The sequence below is a fragment of the Ovis canadensis genome, chromosome 24 (assembly GCF_042477335.2).
Source record: "Ovis canadensis isolate MfBH-ARS-UI-01 breed Bighorn chromosome 24, ARS-UI_OviCan_v2, whole genome shotgun sequence".
NCBI classification, from domain to species: domain Eukaryota; kingdom Metazoa; phylum Chordata; class Mammalia; order Artiodactyla; family Bovidae; genus Ovis; species Ovis canadensis.
In genome coordinates, this window is record NC_091268.1 from 17,762,804 (window position 1) to 17,778,015 (window position 15,212).

Consider the following 15,212-nt stretch of genomic DNA (forward strand, 5'->3'; position numbering starts at 1 on the left):
CTGCACCCCCAGGCTCAGAGCCCTCCCTCCCAACTGTGCCCAGGAATCACCTCTACTTTCCCCAGATTCAGGGCTGGTTCTCCTTCAGCTGCTTGAGCTGTGGTTGATGAGTTCACTTCCTTTCCACAAGCATTTGCTAAGGAGCAGTTATGTGTCCAGTTGATGGAGGGGCAGTAATTAAAATATGGTATTTTTGTGGTTGAAAACCACAGGCTAATGGTATTGTGCTCTGAAGCTGGAGTGGGCTGCTTTTCTCTCCTGTATTGTTACCAGAAGTCATGTGATTTAAAATCTGTGCACCAGAGGAAGAGGCCAACCAAGTGGGCCTGATGGGCAGGAAGAAGGTGGAGCAAACCTAGAAAGCAGCTTCGGGCTTTTAAGAGGATTATGGGTGGTTGTGCTGTGTTTAGTCACTCAGTCATGTCTGACTCTTTGAGACCCCATGGACTGGAGCCCACCAGGCCCCTCTGTCCATGGGGATTCTCCAGGCAAGAATAAGGCAAGGATAATGGAGTGGGTTGCCACGTTCTCCTCCAGGGGGTCAGACCCAGGTCTCCTGCATTGCAGGTGGATTCTTTACCGACTGCACCACCAGGGACGCCCAGGTGGAGTGGGCAGCCTATCCCTTCTCCAGGGGGTCTTCCCGACCCAGGAATCCAACCCGGGTCTCCTGCACAGCAGGCAGGTTCTTTACCAGCTGAGCTACCAGGGAAGCCCCTATGTGTGGTTAGGTCAACCTAACTTACCTGCAGGCAGGTTTAGTTTTTCAGTTTGAATTAATCACCCACTAACTGCTAGCATTTTGTTTGAATTGGTTACCAACCTTCCACAAGAACAGGTTTCCCATATTAATCTAACACCTGGGATTTTAAGTTTTATTCAATTTTAATTAAACAGCCAAATACGCTGGAGTTCAGTACAAATTGTACTGAACACGGGGGTTAGTGATGGACTCCAAAGGAGAAATCACTCCAGGGTGAGACTGGTTGGCCTTGCCCACAGTTGGCTCTAACAGCTGTCTTCTCCCCCGACAATGCACGCGCGCGCACACACACACACACACACACACACCCTGACAGACATACACACATTCACAGTGAGCCTTTTCCGGGGGGAGGAACTCTCCCTGGATCTGCTCCCACCCAGCCTGCTCTTGAAGTGGTGGGGGAAGCAGAGGGCATCACCACAGACCCAGTGGAGAGCGTAACAGGTGGCACTGAAAAAAAAAAAAAAAACATAAAGAGGGGCCATGTTCAGAAGGCTGTTTTACTTTGGGTATTTTAAAAATACATTCCTGAGGTCTGGACGAGATGCTCCTGTGCAAGGGAAGAATTACCACGCGGGGTCAGTGGAGCCAGAGGGAGGTGACTGGGGGTGGGTGGGAGCAGGGCGCATGCGCGGCAGCCTGGGGAGAAGCCCAGGGAGATGCGCCGCGATCCGCCCCAACGAAGCGGGAGCAGCTAGTACAGAGTCTCTCGGGCGTGGGTTCTCAGGTGGCGCAGCAGGTGGGAGTTGCGGCTGAAGCTGCGGCCACACTGTGCGCACGAGTACGGCCGGGCCCCGGTGTGCACCAGCATGTGCCGCAGCAGGTTGCAGCTGCGGCTGAAGACCTTGCCACACTCCGGGCACTCCTGCGGGGGCTCAGCCGGCCCAGATGCGGCCTCGTCCCCCGCCCCGGCGTGGGTGGCCAGATGCCGCTGCAGGTGGGCGTTGCGCCGGAAGCTCCGGCCACATTGCTTGCAGCTGTAGGGCCGCTCGCCCGTGTGGCTGCGGCGGTGGCGGGCCAGGTTGGAGCTGTTCCGGAAGCGGTGACCGCAGGTGTCACAGACGTGGGGTTTCTCCCCGGTGTGGATGCGCTGGTGGCGCGCCAGGTGGGCGCTCTGGCTGAAACCCTCGCCGCACTCGCTGCAGCGGCAGGGCTTCTCGCCTGTGTGGCTGCGCTGGTGGCGGGCGAGGTCCTGGGTCTGGCTGAAGCTCTTGCCACACTGGGTACAGTGGTGGGGCCTCGGGCCGCCGTGGGTCAGGAGGTGGCGGGCGAGCCCGGCCCGCCGCATGAAGCGCTTTCCGCAGTGCGGGCATCCGTAGGGCTTCTCGCCCGTGTGCACCCGCTGGTGACAGACCAGCTGGGAGCTCTGACTGAAGCTGCGGCCGCACACCTGGCAGGAGAAGGGCCGCTCGCCGGTGTGCACGCGCCAGTGGGCCCCCAGGTGCTCGCTGCGCCGGAACGCCTTGCCACACTCGCCGCACACATAGGGCCGGCGCTCGGGCCCGGGACGCAGGCTGCTCGAGCACTCGGAGCACTGGTGGCCCTTGTCCTTGGCGTGGATCCGCAGGTGGCGCTTGAGGCTGGAGCGGCGCTGGAAGGTCTGGCCGCAGTGGGAGCACAGGACGACGGTCAGCTCGGGGGGTGCCGGGGGCTTGGTCTCCGGGGCGCCGCCAGGGGGCTTCTGGTCCTGGGCGTGCGCCAGCAGGTGCTGCGTGAGGCGCGCCCGGCGCTGGAAGCCCTGGCCACATTCGGCGCACAGGAAGGCGGGCTCGGAGGAGTGCGTCTGCAGGTGTTTGTTCAGGTGCGAGCTCTGGCGGAAGCGGTGGCCGCACAGGTGGCAGGTGTGCGGCCGCTCGTCTGTGTGCGTGCGCATGTGCAGCTTGAGGATAGAGCTGCGGCCGAAGCCCTTCCCGCAGCACAGGCACAAGAAGGACCGCGCGCCTGGGTGCGAGCGCAGCTGGTGCGCCTCCAGGCGGGCCAACTGCGGGAAGCTGACGCCGCAGTCTGTGCAGATGAACTTGAGTTCCGAGTCCGACTTGGGGGCGCCCTCGGCTGCTTTGACCTTGAGAACTTCACTCCTGCCGGGAGGGGACATTTCTCCTCCGGGGCCGCTCGTCTCAGGGCCTGATCCTAGCGACTGGGCATGGGGCTCTTCTGCCACCCTGGGGCTCTCTGCCTGAGAGTTTGCTGAGGCAGCCAAGGGCCAGGACACCCCTTTCGGCTCTTCTGCCTTAAAAGCCTCTTCTAGGGTTCTGCCTCCAGTTTCTAAAAAAGAAGCAGAAAACAGGACAGGTCGGGGTTTTTCAGAGGGTCTTCTGGGAATCGCTAGAACCTCAGTGGAAAGAAACCCAGAATCCTGCAAAGTTTGTAGGTGGGCAGAGGGTGGGGTAAAACCCAAATAACGTAAGGTTTACCGCCCTGACCCAGGCCCCCTGTATTGGGACTGCATTCGTTGCCAGTAGACCACCAGAGAAGTCCCTTATTTTATTTAATTTTAGCTGTTGTAATTAATTTTATTGAAGTATATTTGATTTACAATGTTGTGTTACTTTCTGTTGTACAGCAAACTCATGCAATTATATATATATATATAATTTTCTCTTATGTTTTATTACAGGAGATTGAGTAGGACATTGTTGTTTTTCCATTCTATTAATACATGTAATAATTTGTATCTGCTAATCCCAAACTTCCAATCTACTCCGCCCTCCCCCTTGGCAACCACGAGTGTTCTGTGTATTTCATAGATCAGTTGATATGTGTCATATTTTAGACTCCACATATAAGTAATACCATATAGTATTTGCCATGACCACCTTTTTTTTTTTCTTGGCCCTGTCAAATAGCTTGGAGAATCTTAGTTCCTTGACCAGGAATTGAAGCAGGGCCCATGGCAGTGAAAGCCTGGAGTCCAAACCACTGGACCACCAGGGAATTCCCGACCACTTATTTTAAAAGCTCAGAGTTGGGGGTGGAGGTTGATGATTAGATGCAAAGAGCCTTAAAATTATATCTATATAGATATGGAATAACAATATAGATCTATATAAATATATATCACCTCATCAAAATAGCTCATTTTTAGCCAAAGAGGCCAAAAAGTCAGGGGCCACCTTGGACATACAAAAAAGCCTTCAGTGGTCATTAACCCGGGAAAAAGCTGTCTCACCCAGAGGATGCACAGGCCAAGCCTTCTTTGCTGGGACGTCTTCAAAGGTCAGGGACTCCTGTAACAAAGGGATGGCAGAGATTGTCAGTGAGTGAGGAACGGGGCTCAGGGACCTAAGAGGGATGAAGAGCTCTCCAGGTTTAAATTAAGACAGGGGTTTGCTGAAAGCACAGGGTCGGAGAACGTTGCAGAGCAGAAGATAGGCCTGGAGTGAGGGCACCCGCCCAGCTCACCAGCACCGCTGCCAGCTCCTGATCTCCCGAGCTCTCCTCTGGCCACAGCTCGGGGCCCTGGAGGGCTGACGGCGCTGGGGGAGAGACAGCTGTGAGGAGGCAGCCCTACCGCCGTGCGGCCTCGGGGTTGTGCAGCCATGGCCAGGGCCCTGGGGCTCTCCGCCATTCCCGCCAGCTTGGGAGGCCGCCCCCTTTCCCTTCCTGCCCCCACACACCTGGCCCCCCAGCTCCCCTCAAACCCCAGGCCTCCATCTCCTTAGGGCCCCGGCGCCTCACCGCTCTCTTGCGGGGCCTGCAAAGTCCTCTTGGGACCTGGGCTCAGTGGCTGCCTTGAACTCAGGGGACGTCTCCAGTCCCCGATCTCAGCAGGCTTGGAGGACCCCGACTGGGATGGCGGGAGCGCCTGCGATGGCTCCAGGGCTGGAGGCCCTTCTGAGGGCGCTTCCTTCTTGGGACTGTGGCTGGAGACTTGGAAAGAGCCCCCCTGTTCCTCCAAGGTGACGTCTGCACGGGGACAATTCTTGCCAGCATTAAAACTGAAATCCTGTTCAGAACACACCCATGTCAGGGGACAGACAGGACAGTAATCCACATCCTACTGGCTCCAAAGGACAGTGGCACGGTGGAAAGGTGAAGCTCAGACAGGGAGGGAGGGAGTTAGGAGGACAAGAAGGAACTGGCAGAGGAAGACAAGTGGGACCTTAGTGCCCCAACCAGGGATCGAACCCCCTGCTGTGGAAGCACAGAGTCTTAACCACTGGACCACCAGCAAAGTCTCAGCTCAGTGATTTCTTAACAGGGTGATAACGTCCCTGCCTTTTTCCCCTGCTGTCCAGCCCACCGGGCGGCCCCTCTTACCAGCGGCCCCACGTTGCTAGACTCCCTCTGGACACCCTCTAGCAGCAGTACCACCTCTTCGCCATCCCTGAGCTGCTGGCCCTGCAGCCGGGCCAGGAGGTGTGGGGGCAGCACACTCAGGAACTGCTCGAGTACCAGCAGCTCCAGGATCTGTTTCTTGGTGTGCAGAGCCGGTCGCAGCCAGTGGTTACAGAGCTCCCGGAGCCGGCTCAGGGATGCCCTCGGCCCCATGTCCTCCTGGTACTGGAAGCACCTGAAGAGCTGGTGAGCCACCTCGGGCCGGGGCCTGGCCTCTGGCCGCCCGGGGTCCTCCTGGCTGGCAGCCTCCTCCTCTTCCTCCAGCTTGACTGCTCCGAGCTGCTCCGGCTCCCCCGCAGCTTGGCCGGGTTCTGCAAGCATCCTTCACTTTGGGGGCGCCTCACCGCGGCTGCTCTCGTGTTCCAGTCTCTCCCTCCTGGCTCCCACACCCGGGGTGTTAGAGGAATCTCTTCTCGAATGGGTCACAGGTAGCGGCTCAGCCTGACCAAGCAAGGCAGAGAAATCGAATCGCTCAGTATTATCCATTCCTTCCTGCAGCACTTAGAACTTCACCTCGGTTTGCCCCAGGGACCAAAGTTGGCAGCCCCGAAAGAGGACAGTCTGGCTGTCCCTGCCTGTTGATATGGTACCACGGGGAGTACCTGGCACCACTGAAGGGGGAATCCTTGCCAAAAATGTTCCGTCGCAATCCAATCCAGCCTTTAGACCCAACTTCCAGTTAAAGGGCATTGGAGAGAATAAGAACAAGGTGGTGGAGAGGCTAAGAGTGATAGTGTTTAAAGGTACAAACTTGTAACGAGTAATAAATAAGCCATAGCAATCTGATGCACAGTATAGCAAATACAGATAAGAATATTGTACTGTAATACATTATGTAATATGATACATATTGCTACATCACTATCATATTATAATATATAAATGAAATGCTGTATACCTTAAAGTTACTCAGTGTTACATGTCACATTTATAAAACAGGGACTTCCCTGGTCTAGGAACTAAGATCCCACAGGCCGCACAGCAACTAAGTCCGGGCTCCACAGCTAGATAGAAGCTCGCGCTCAGCAAATACCGAGCCCATTTGCCGCGACTAAGACCCAATACAGCCAAAAATAAATAAATAAAATATTTTAAAAACGATTATAAAACAAACAAGCCAAATGATCCATTGAGTAAACAACCAAACAGATCCGAAAGACCGGACATTCCCAGAAACCTGGCCCAAGTTCTTCCAAGTCTGTTATGAAAAAATAAGTGCCTGTAGGCACATTGCTGTAGAGGAGGCTAACAGCTGATGTAAGGAAACGTGGGAACCTTGACTGGATCCTGACCTTTAAGAAGGGGTGGTGGTGCTAAAAGTTATTCTGGGGAAATAGCTTTGGGGAAATAGTTGGGGAAATCTGAATCTGGTGGAGCCCTGGCCGATAAGGGAAATGACTAGCAACTTCTGAGATGGGATTCCAGCCTTGCGCTATGTTGGAAGTGTCTTCATTCTTAGAAAATGTTAAGGATTTGAAAGTGAAGAGGCGTGAGGTTTCATCCACACTTCTGGATCAACAAGGCAAAAGTGGCAAAATTATAGCAGTTGTCGAATCCGGGAGGTGGGTGTATGGATGTTGAGCGCATTGCTCTTTCAACTTCTCTGGAAGTTTGAGAATTTTAAAGATAAAAGGGTGGGCGGTGGGTGAAGTTCATGCACGGGATCACTCCTTAACCAGACGTCCTGATTCTCACTTTCTGGTGCTGGAGGTGGCTTTCAGGGGTCAAAGCCAAGACCACCCAGCTGACCAGGGTAGGGCTGAGCTCCCACCTAGTGTCCCAGTCTCCTTCCCTGGGTTCCATCCCAGGAGACAAGCCAGGATGAGCCAGGGAGATGGGGTCGGTGGGTGGGTTTCCACATGAGACTAAGCTGACTGCCTCCAGAGGTTTGTGATACATGTGTCCCCGAGGCAGGCCAAAGCAGAGAGGCGTCCAGTGGGTGCAGCCTGGGGAGCTGGGTGATGAGTGGGAGACACAGACATTTCCCTTTCTTTCCTAGTTTTTGTGTGTTTTTTTGAAAAACAAAACAAAACAAAACAAAAACAAAAACCTCGATTCTTCCTTTGTCCACTGGGAGGTATCCATCACAACCTCCCTGTGAGTCTAGCTAACAGTAAAAAAAAAAAAGTGCTTCTAACTTGGCATCAGGGGGCACTGGTTCCGTAAGACTGTTCCTTCCTTTGGGGCTAGCGGAGACCTACCTAGAGGGAGTTGACCCAAGTTCAGCCCCACCCCTAGAGGACTCAGTTCAGTCCTTCAGCACAACCCAGCCAGGAGGCTTACACTTCCGAACAAGCTTGTAGAGCTTTGAGGCACTTTCATTTTTTGGCTCAGCCACGTGGCTTGCGGGAAACTAGTTTCCTGACCAGGGATTGAACCTGAACCCTTGGCAGTGAAAACGTGGAATCCTAAGTCACTGAACCACCCTGGAACTCCTTAGTCACTTTTATATTTCAATCTAGGCAGGGATTACTTTATGGTTATGGAAACCCAAGTTCCAACATCTCTCTACCCTCCCTGTTCTCCAGCCTCAGGGCTGCGGAAGAGCCTTTTCCAGACCTGTTCCCCTACCTGCACATGAACATCCAAGGCAGGGAGTTGGGCAGAAGCCCTCCTGCATCACTTCCCACCAGGTAAAGGCAGCAGAGCGGTGCCCACACCTGCAGACAGTACACTCTGGACGCACGTCTAAGTGCTGGCTGTTCTCATTGAGTAAAAACACAAACAACAGCTAACAGCTCATCCTATCATGACCATGTTACAGCCCAGGACACCTAGATACAGAGGTACAGACATTCTTCCAAGAAGGCAACCCAGCCTTGGTGATGGAGTCAGGGAGAGGTCGGCCTGGCCAAGAGCTTTGATAGTTTAAGCCCTCTTCATTTGGGGTTGAGGGATCTCTGAACCTCCTTTTCAGGTGGGGTGAGTGGGGGTTGAATGAGGTTAAAGAACACAGGACACTGAGCCTAGCACTTCCCAGCTCGAAGGAGAGGGTCCTGATGCTACAATACAGACTCAGGCCTGTGTCCTGGCTACCTGACCAGCCCCCAAGCCCCAGCTCCCTCCACCCCCTCCAGCATCTTCCCAGCTTCCCTTCCTCTCCCTCATCTTACTATAATTTCTCCATTTGACAGGTGCAAAAAGGATGGTGCAGAGAGAATGGGTGACTTGCTCAAGGTCACACCAGGGGAAGCAAAGATTTGCTTTAAGGAGAGAACACTGATCTTACGGTGCAAAAGCTCAGAAACAGAAAAGGACCCAATTACCCTCCCACCGTGTGTGATCTGCCCAGTCTAAACCAGAATATTACAGCACAAATCTGAAAAACTAAGGGCATTCAAATTTCCAACCCTCAGGCCTAAACTCATGGGATGCCACAAGCTTCAGGTGAGGTCTCACCAAAAGGTTTGAAAGAGGTGGAATTCCAGGGACGTTGGCCAGGAGAGTCTCTCCCGCCCCCAAGTCTGCAGGACAAAAGCTCTGTGAATATGCGCATCTGTGGGGGGTGAGCTGGGTTGCAGGAGGCAGGGTGTGGCGCTCTTCAGCCATCCTCCGGTATTTGACCAGCTTAACTTGGAGCCTAGAGTGGCGGAGAGGCTTAAGGTAGACCAGCCCGGGTGGCCACAAGACCCACCTAGACAACGGGGGCGCCCAGAGCCAGGGTCCTTGGCCAGAAACTCCCCCTTGCTCCCTGGATCGCTCGTCTTTGTTGGCTGCGTGCCTCTCTAGTCCTGAGCTGAGTTGAGGAGCCCGGTCAGTCCACCTGGGGGAACGTGGAGCCTGCCTTCTGCTCCCCAGAGGGCATAGCAAGCCCACGTCACAGGAAGTCCTGTGACCCTCCCAAATGCCCCCACTGACACAGGCCTCCCGGTCTTCCCAGCCCTGGACTCCCCAGCACTGGGCTTCACAGCACAAACCAACCACGTCCGCCCAAGACTCTTCTGGCACTCTAAAGCCTTACCCCACCACCCCTCCAGAGGCCTGGAGTCCCCTTTCTCTCTCCAAGCTACAAGGAACCCCTTAAGTTTATCCTTGGTACCCTGCACCCCAGGCCTCCCTGCAACTCACCTCTCCAGGGGGTGTTCTCTGAGGGCCTGCAGGGCCAGAGTCAGCTTCAGCCAACCTGGGGAAGGACTCCGAGAAAATGGAACAGGAAGTTCCCTGCCCCAATCCCATCCAGGTGGTGAGGGGGGCTTCCTTGAGTTAACCCTTAACCTCCCAGTTTGGGAGTGGGGTGGGGAGAGGGCGGGGCCAGGGAAATAGACAAAGCAGCCGGTTAGGATTCCAACCTTGGCCTGCATTTGAGAGTCTAACTACCCCTCCAAGTAAGAGCGGAGACCCACCTAGTCAGGACTGGCTCTGTGCCCCTTGAGGGTCTGTCAACCTGTATGTTTGGTGGGGGACAAGAGCTGCCATTTAAAAATGCTTGCTGGGGTTTCCGTGGCAGTCCAATGGTTAAGACCATGTGCTTCCTCCCAGACTCAGGTGGGGAAGGTTCAAGCCTTAGTCTGGGAGGTTCCCCTTATCTCCATGTATGGCCAGAAAAAAGAGCCAGCTGTGTGTGTGGTTCTTTGGTCGGCATTTCATTCATGCAGCAAATCTTTGCCAAGGGCCTGCTGCTGGTGTGGATACTGAGCTAAATGTGAGGGGCAGTTCCAGACTTCAGGGGGTTTACGTGCCAGGGCACAGGAGCAAGCCACAGGTACTAAGAAGAAAACAGAGCAGGACCATGTGTTGGGGAAGAGAGGTCACCGGTCGACACTGCCACCTAAAATCCTCCCAAGAATCTTTAGGGGTGGGTTCTGTCCCCTCTTTATCAGTGACTAAGCGGGGCTCCCAGCAGCAGAAGTGGCCTCACCAACAGCCTTGAGTCCAACTCCAAAGTCAAGCCTTTCCCTTTGGTCTAAAGGGCCTTTTGGGGTCACGTCCTTGGCCCCAGCGGGATGGGCGCTTCCCTCTGGGGAGTCCGCGGTGTCCGGCTGGGCGTTCAGGGCGCCTGCTGTTTGGGGGGTGCTGGGCCCCGTTCTCAGTGGCCGACCCTGGGCTCGCTCTGGTTCCCCGGGTCGGGTCTAGTCTCCTGCCCTTGACAGCACCTGGGCTTTGTTCCTTTAACTGTCCAGTGTGAATCTCACAGGACAGCGGGCGGTATCCCTTCCCTGCTCCGTGCCGAGCGCCTGGCACTTGTGAGGATGGACGGAATGCCCGAGGAACGGCTGGGCAGAGCCCCCCACCCCGCCCAGCGATGTTTACTGGCACCGTGCACCTGGCGCCCCGAGAGGCTAACTCCCCGCACCTCACGGGTGGGCGGGGGTGTCGCGCCCCCGCCCGGGGCGGGGCCGGGAACCTCAAACGGGGCGGGACTATGAAACCCTACCCCGGACACGGAAAGGAGGCCACGCCCCCGGGCGTGGCCGGGGCGGCGGGGCGGAGGTGTGTCCTGCACCCCTCCGCCTCCGCCGGGCCTCCACGCCCCAGCCCCGGCACCGCCGTCCCGGCCCTGCCTCCAGGATCCACCCGCCCGCCGAGCGCTACGGCCCTCACTGACTAGGCCAGGTCCGAGCCCTGCGACCGGGAGCAGCGGGCCCCGTCCGGACGCGATGGGGCAGAGCTGCAGGAAGGACGTCGCTTCCTCGGGTAACGATCCGACGTGGTGGTCTCGGTGCCTCGGGCCTGGGTGAGAACCTCGGGGAACTGGCCGGGAGCGCAGCGGCCAGGCTCGGTGATCACTGCTGACAGTGACTTCCAGGCGTCCGACTCAGGTGCACACCTTCCCTGGAAATCTGTCAGAAAAGCAGAAATGAAGTTGACCCAACCCCCAGAAACAGCGTCCCGGCAGCAGGCAAGTGAGGCAAGATCAACACTAGCTTTTGGCCTCCTCCACCAGTAACTCGCCACCCAGGGATGGGCCCTGACTAATATCCGTGCTGCTGGCCCACCTTGCGCGCGCATCATTCATTCGGGAAATATTTGCTTCCCTGAGTGCGTCCAGGCATGGTCCTTGACCCCAGGGACCCAGTGCTGAATACAGACACGAGTGCTGCCCCCTTGAGGCTTACAATCCGGGCAGAACCAGATCACTCAGGCGAGGATTCCTTCTGACTTTTATTAGCTCAAATTGGAGAAGGCAATGGCACCCCACTCCAATACTCTTGCCTGGAAATACCCATGGACAGAGGAGCCTGGAAAGCTGCGGTCCATGGGGTCGCTGAGGGTCAGACACGACTGAGCAACTTCACTTTCACGCATTGGAGAAGGAAATGGCAGCCCACTCCAGTATTCTTGCCTGGAGAATCCCAGGGACTGGGGAGCCTGGTAGGCTACCGTCTATGGAGTCACACAGAGTCGGACACGACTGAAGTGACTTAGCAGCAGCAGCAGCTCAAATTACTTTGCAGAAAAAAATAGGGGGGCGGGGTGCTTAGGGGAATTCCCTGGCAATCCAGTGGTTAAGACTCCGCGCTTTCACTGCGGGGCGGAAATTCAGTCCCCAGTGGGGGAACTAAGATGCCACAAGCCAAAAAAGAGGCTTAATACATATTTGAAGTGAAGTAAAGTGGCTAAGTCGTGTCCGACTCTTTGTGACCCCATGGGTTGTAGCCTACCAGGCTCCTCTGTCCATGGGATTTTCCAGGCAATAGTCCTGGAGTGGATTGCCATTCCCTTCTCCAGAGGATCTTTCTAACCCAGGGATCGAACCCGGGTCTCCCGTCTGAGCCACCTTAAGTTCCTTCAAATTTGTCCTCATCTTTGAAAATACACTCTTCTGTCCCAGAGTGTTAGCCGCTAAGAAAGGAAAATTCTGTGAAGTTTACTTTACTCTTTTAGTAAACGATAAACGCATCCCAAAAGGATTTTTAATATACATCCCCCTGTTTAGTGTATATATCAATATCTTCTAGAATTATCTTGAAAGTGAACACTAACTATTCTAGTTGTGACCTTAGATTTTGGGGGAAAGTAATTGGTGTCTAAAAACAAACAAAAAAACAAGCCCCAACTTGCCATTTATTTATTAAATATGAAAAAAAATATGTCTAGTATGATCCAGGTCAGTGAAAGTCCTTGAAAATACTGACTGATGCAGTCTTCATCTTTTCTGTTATCTCGTCAGAGATTGCGAAAGAAAAACAAATTTATTGTATTTTCAGTTTTCATAGGATTCCTCCATTCAGAATAATTCAGGGCAAAAGGAGAAAATCCTTCTCCAGCTCTGGGAAGAGCTACTGTTAAAAACACTATGATCCCTTGATTAGGCTCTGGCTTATCCAGGGGCTTGAGCTTCTCTTGTGGCTCAGCTGGTAAAGAATCCACCTGCAATGCCGGAGACCTGGGTTTGACCCCTAGGTTGGGAAGATCCCCTGGAGAAGGGAAAGGCTACCCACTGCAGTATTCTGGCTTGGAGAATTTCATGGCCTGTATGGGGTCGCAAAGAGTAGGAAACGGCTGAGTGACACTCACTATCCAGTGGCTTAAGTATGTTTCTAAACTGCATTAGTAACATCTTAGCATTTTCCTCTGGGCAGCTGCCATCTTGAAGGAGTAATTAGGAGTGTTTATGGCACAGGCAGACCCCTCACTGAGGACCAGCCCTGGAACAAAGGCACTGGGCATTCTGATGAGAGCAGGAGTGAGCACTGCCTGTTCAGCTCGGTCTTGAGTGTCTGTAAATGAAAGCTGTTCCCCTGGCTTTTCAGCTTGTGTCTTTGGCAGGAGCCAGCCATTGGCTCTGTGAGCTCCAGCTGCAGTCAGCTCTGCCGATTGCTGCTGTGTGACTTGGGCAGGTCATTTAATTGCATCCCTTCACTGTGCTGCTTAAAGCTCTTCCGTGGCTTTCTGTGGCACTCAGAACTAAGTCCAGACAGCTCGGCCTGGGGCTCAGCCCAAAGCCTCTTCCTGCCACGGATCTCATCTTCGGTCCTCTTTTCCTTTGCCTTTCAGTTTCTGAACACGCCAAACTGATCCCACCTCACTACCCTGGCCTCATTATTCTTATGTATGTAAGAAATTTTGAGATACATTCTTTTATTTATTCTGGCTGCACTGGGTCTTGCTCCTGGCATTCGGACTTCTTTTGTTGGGGCACACCAGCTCTTGAGAGGGGAGGGTGTGGGGAGGGGAGCAGTCCTCAGCAGGGGAGGCTCAGTTGCCCTGGGACGCATAGAATCTTAGTTTCCTCACCAGGGATTAAACTCCATGTCTGCTGCACTGGAAGGTGGATCCTTAACCACTGGACCACCAGGGAGGTCCTCCTCTTCATTCTTTTTTTTTCTTTTTAATGAGTTGGTTTAATTCCAGGTGGTACAGAAATCAGGACAGAATGAAGGCTTAAGAGCCACACTTTGGCAGAAATCTGGGCTAGGTTTACTATGATCTCACAGTTAAAGCAGAGAAAACTGAGAGCTAAAGAGAAGGTGAACCACTGTATGATTTATTTATTTTTAACAGAAGTTTTTTCTTAAAGGTACAATAGGTTCCAAGACAACACTTCATTCTAGCTTATGTGTGCATTAGTCGCCCAGTCGTGTCCCACTCTGTCCATGGAGTTTTTCAGGCAAGAATACTGGAGTGGGTAGCCATTCCCTTCTCCAGGGAATCTTCCTGACCCAGGGATCAAACCTTAGCCTCCTGCATTGCAGGCAGATTCTTTACCATCTGAGCCACCAGGGATGCCCCTTCATTCTAGCTATAGGTGGTGACAGATGTTATGGCAGGGAGTCCAGATGTTTAAAAATGCATGGGATTAAGGATCGTCATTGCCTCAGAAACTCCTTTTCCCCAGATTTCTAAATTCCACCTGTGACCAGAGGCCCCTTAGCTTTTAGCTCCTCAAGTTTCTTCTGCTCTTTCTGTATCAGTTTGAATGCTTTATTTCCCTCATCTATCTCCTTGGCTTGCCTTTGTGGTTGGACATGGTACCTGCCACCCCTTCCCCCATTTTATTTTAATTAATTTATTTATTTTGACCACAACATGCAGCTTATGGGATCTTAGCTCCCTGACCAGGGATCAAACCTGTGCCCCCTGCATTGGAAGCATGGAGCCTTAACCATTTTATCAGTCCCCAAGTTCCTTAGGTCTGGTAGCCTGAACATTGCTTACATCTGTGTTCTCTACCTCCACTGCCACTACCAAGTCCAGGTCACCATCCTCTCTTGCCTGGATCATAGCAATGGCCTAACTGGCTTCTTTTCATTCACTTCCTTTTTTCGTCTCCCCGACCCCACGCTACCCCATACACTGCACAGCATGTGGGATCTTAGTTCCCCAGCCGAACCCTTGGCCCCTGCCCTGGAAGTGCAGTCTTAACCACTGAACCACCAGGGAAGTCTCCCTCCTTTTTTCTTTTAAAGTGAGCTTTTAGGTGAACTGCACAAATACGTGCGCAAACTCAAAATGAAGAACGTGTTGAAATTCCACCAGCAGAAACAGCCCTTGAGCCAGCATCCCAATCAAATAATTCACTGGTGCTCTACTCTGGTGCCCCCTTGTGGTCACTTCCATTCTCGCGTAATCTCGATCTCGACTTCCAGTCACAGCAGATTAGTTTGGTCTGTTCTGGAACTCGGTGCAAATGAAGTCAGACAAGAGGAGTTCTCCTCTGACCTTACTCCACAGCGGGGGACTCATCCACGAGTTTCTGATTCCCTGAAGATATGCCCCCGTGGTGGTGTTTATTCATTCTGTCGCTACATGAGGGGGGAGGGGGTTCAGTTTGGGGCCATACTTATTAGTTCTTGTAGGTCTCTGGGAACCATACAGGTGTGTGACTGTGGGGCGTGTGCCCAGGAGGGAATCGCTGTGATAGGGTATGTGGATATTCAGGTTCAGAAGGTTCTGTCCCACCTGTGCAGGGAGCTGGTACCATGTTCTTTCCCGATGTGTGCAGACTCACCTTGTGCCTTTCTCTGCCCAGTCCTAGGACCAGCTGTTTCTCCATGGAGCCCCGATTCCTATCACTACTGATTTTTTTCACATTATAAAGCATTCACAAAAATAGGATTTGTAAAACTAATGGAAGTTATACATTTCTTTCACACCCAGTCAAGTGAAAAAAAAAATAGAAGAGATATTTGTGAAAGAGCACATGACACATAGAGGAGGGAGTCTG

General features: G+C 53.5%; 2 protein-coding genes across 3 annotated transcripts in view; one reads left to right on the forward strand and one right to left on the reverse strand.

The window, feature by feature from the left end:
* Window positions 1-1,248: 1,248 nt before the first annotated feature.
* On the reverse strand, window positions 1,249-9,319 carry ZSCAN10 (zinc finger and SCAN domain containing 10). The gene is made up of 7 exons (XM_069570581.1): window positions 9,173-9,319; window positions 8,504-8,684; window positions 5,027-5,545; window positions 4,445-4,712; window positions 4,169-4,242; window positions 3,936-3,993; window positions 1,249-3,031 (listed from the first exon to the last, which is right to left on the reverse strand). Exons 3-7 carry the CDS (start codon window positions 5,423-5,425, stop codon window positions 1,461-1,463), a joined length of 2,370 nt encoding a protein of 789 aa, XP_069426682.1. The 5' UTR covers window positions 5,426-5,545; window positions 8,504-8,684; window positions 9,173-9,319; the 3' UTR covers window positions 1,249-1,460.
* Window positions 9,320-10,501: 1,182 nt separating this feature from the next.
* Window positions 10,502-15,212, forward strand: part of ZNF213 (zinc finger protein 213) — a 32,390-nt gene continuing 27,679 nt past the window's right edge. The window contains exon 1 of one of the 2 annotated variants that reach the window (XM_069570585.1): window positions 10,502-10,738. The gene's annotated coding sequence lies outside the window, so the exon portion shown is untranslated. The remainder of the gene's footprint in view (window positions 10,739-15,212) is intronic. The other variant, XM_069570588.1, reaches the window with a different exon arrangement.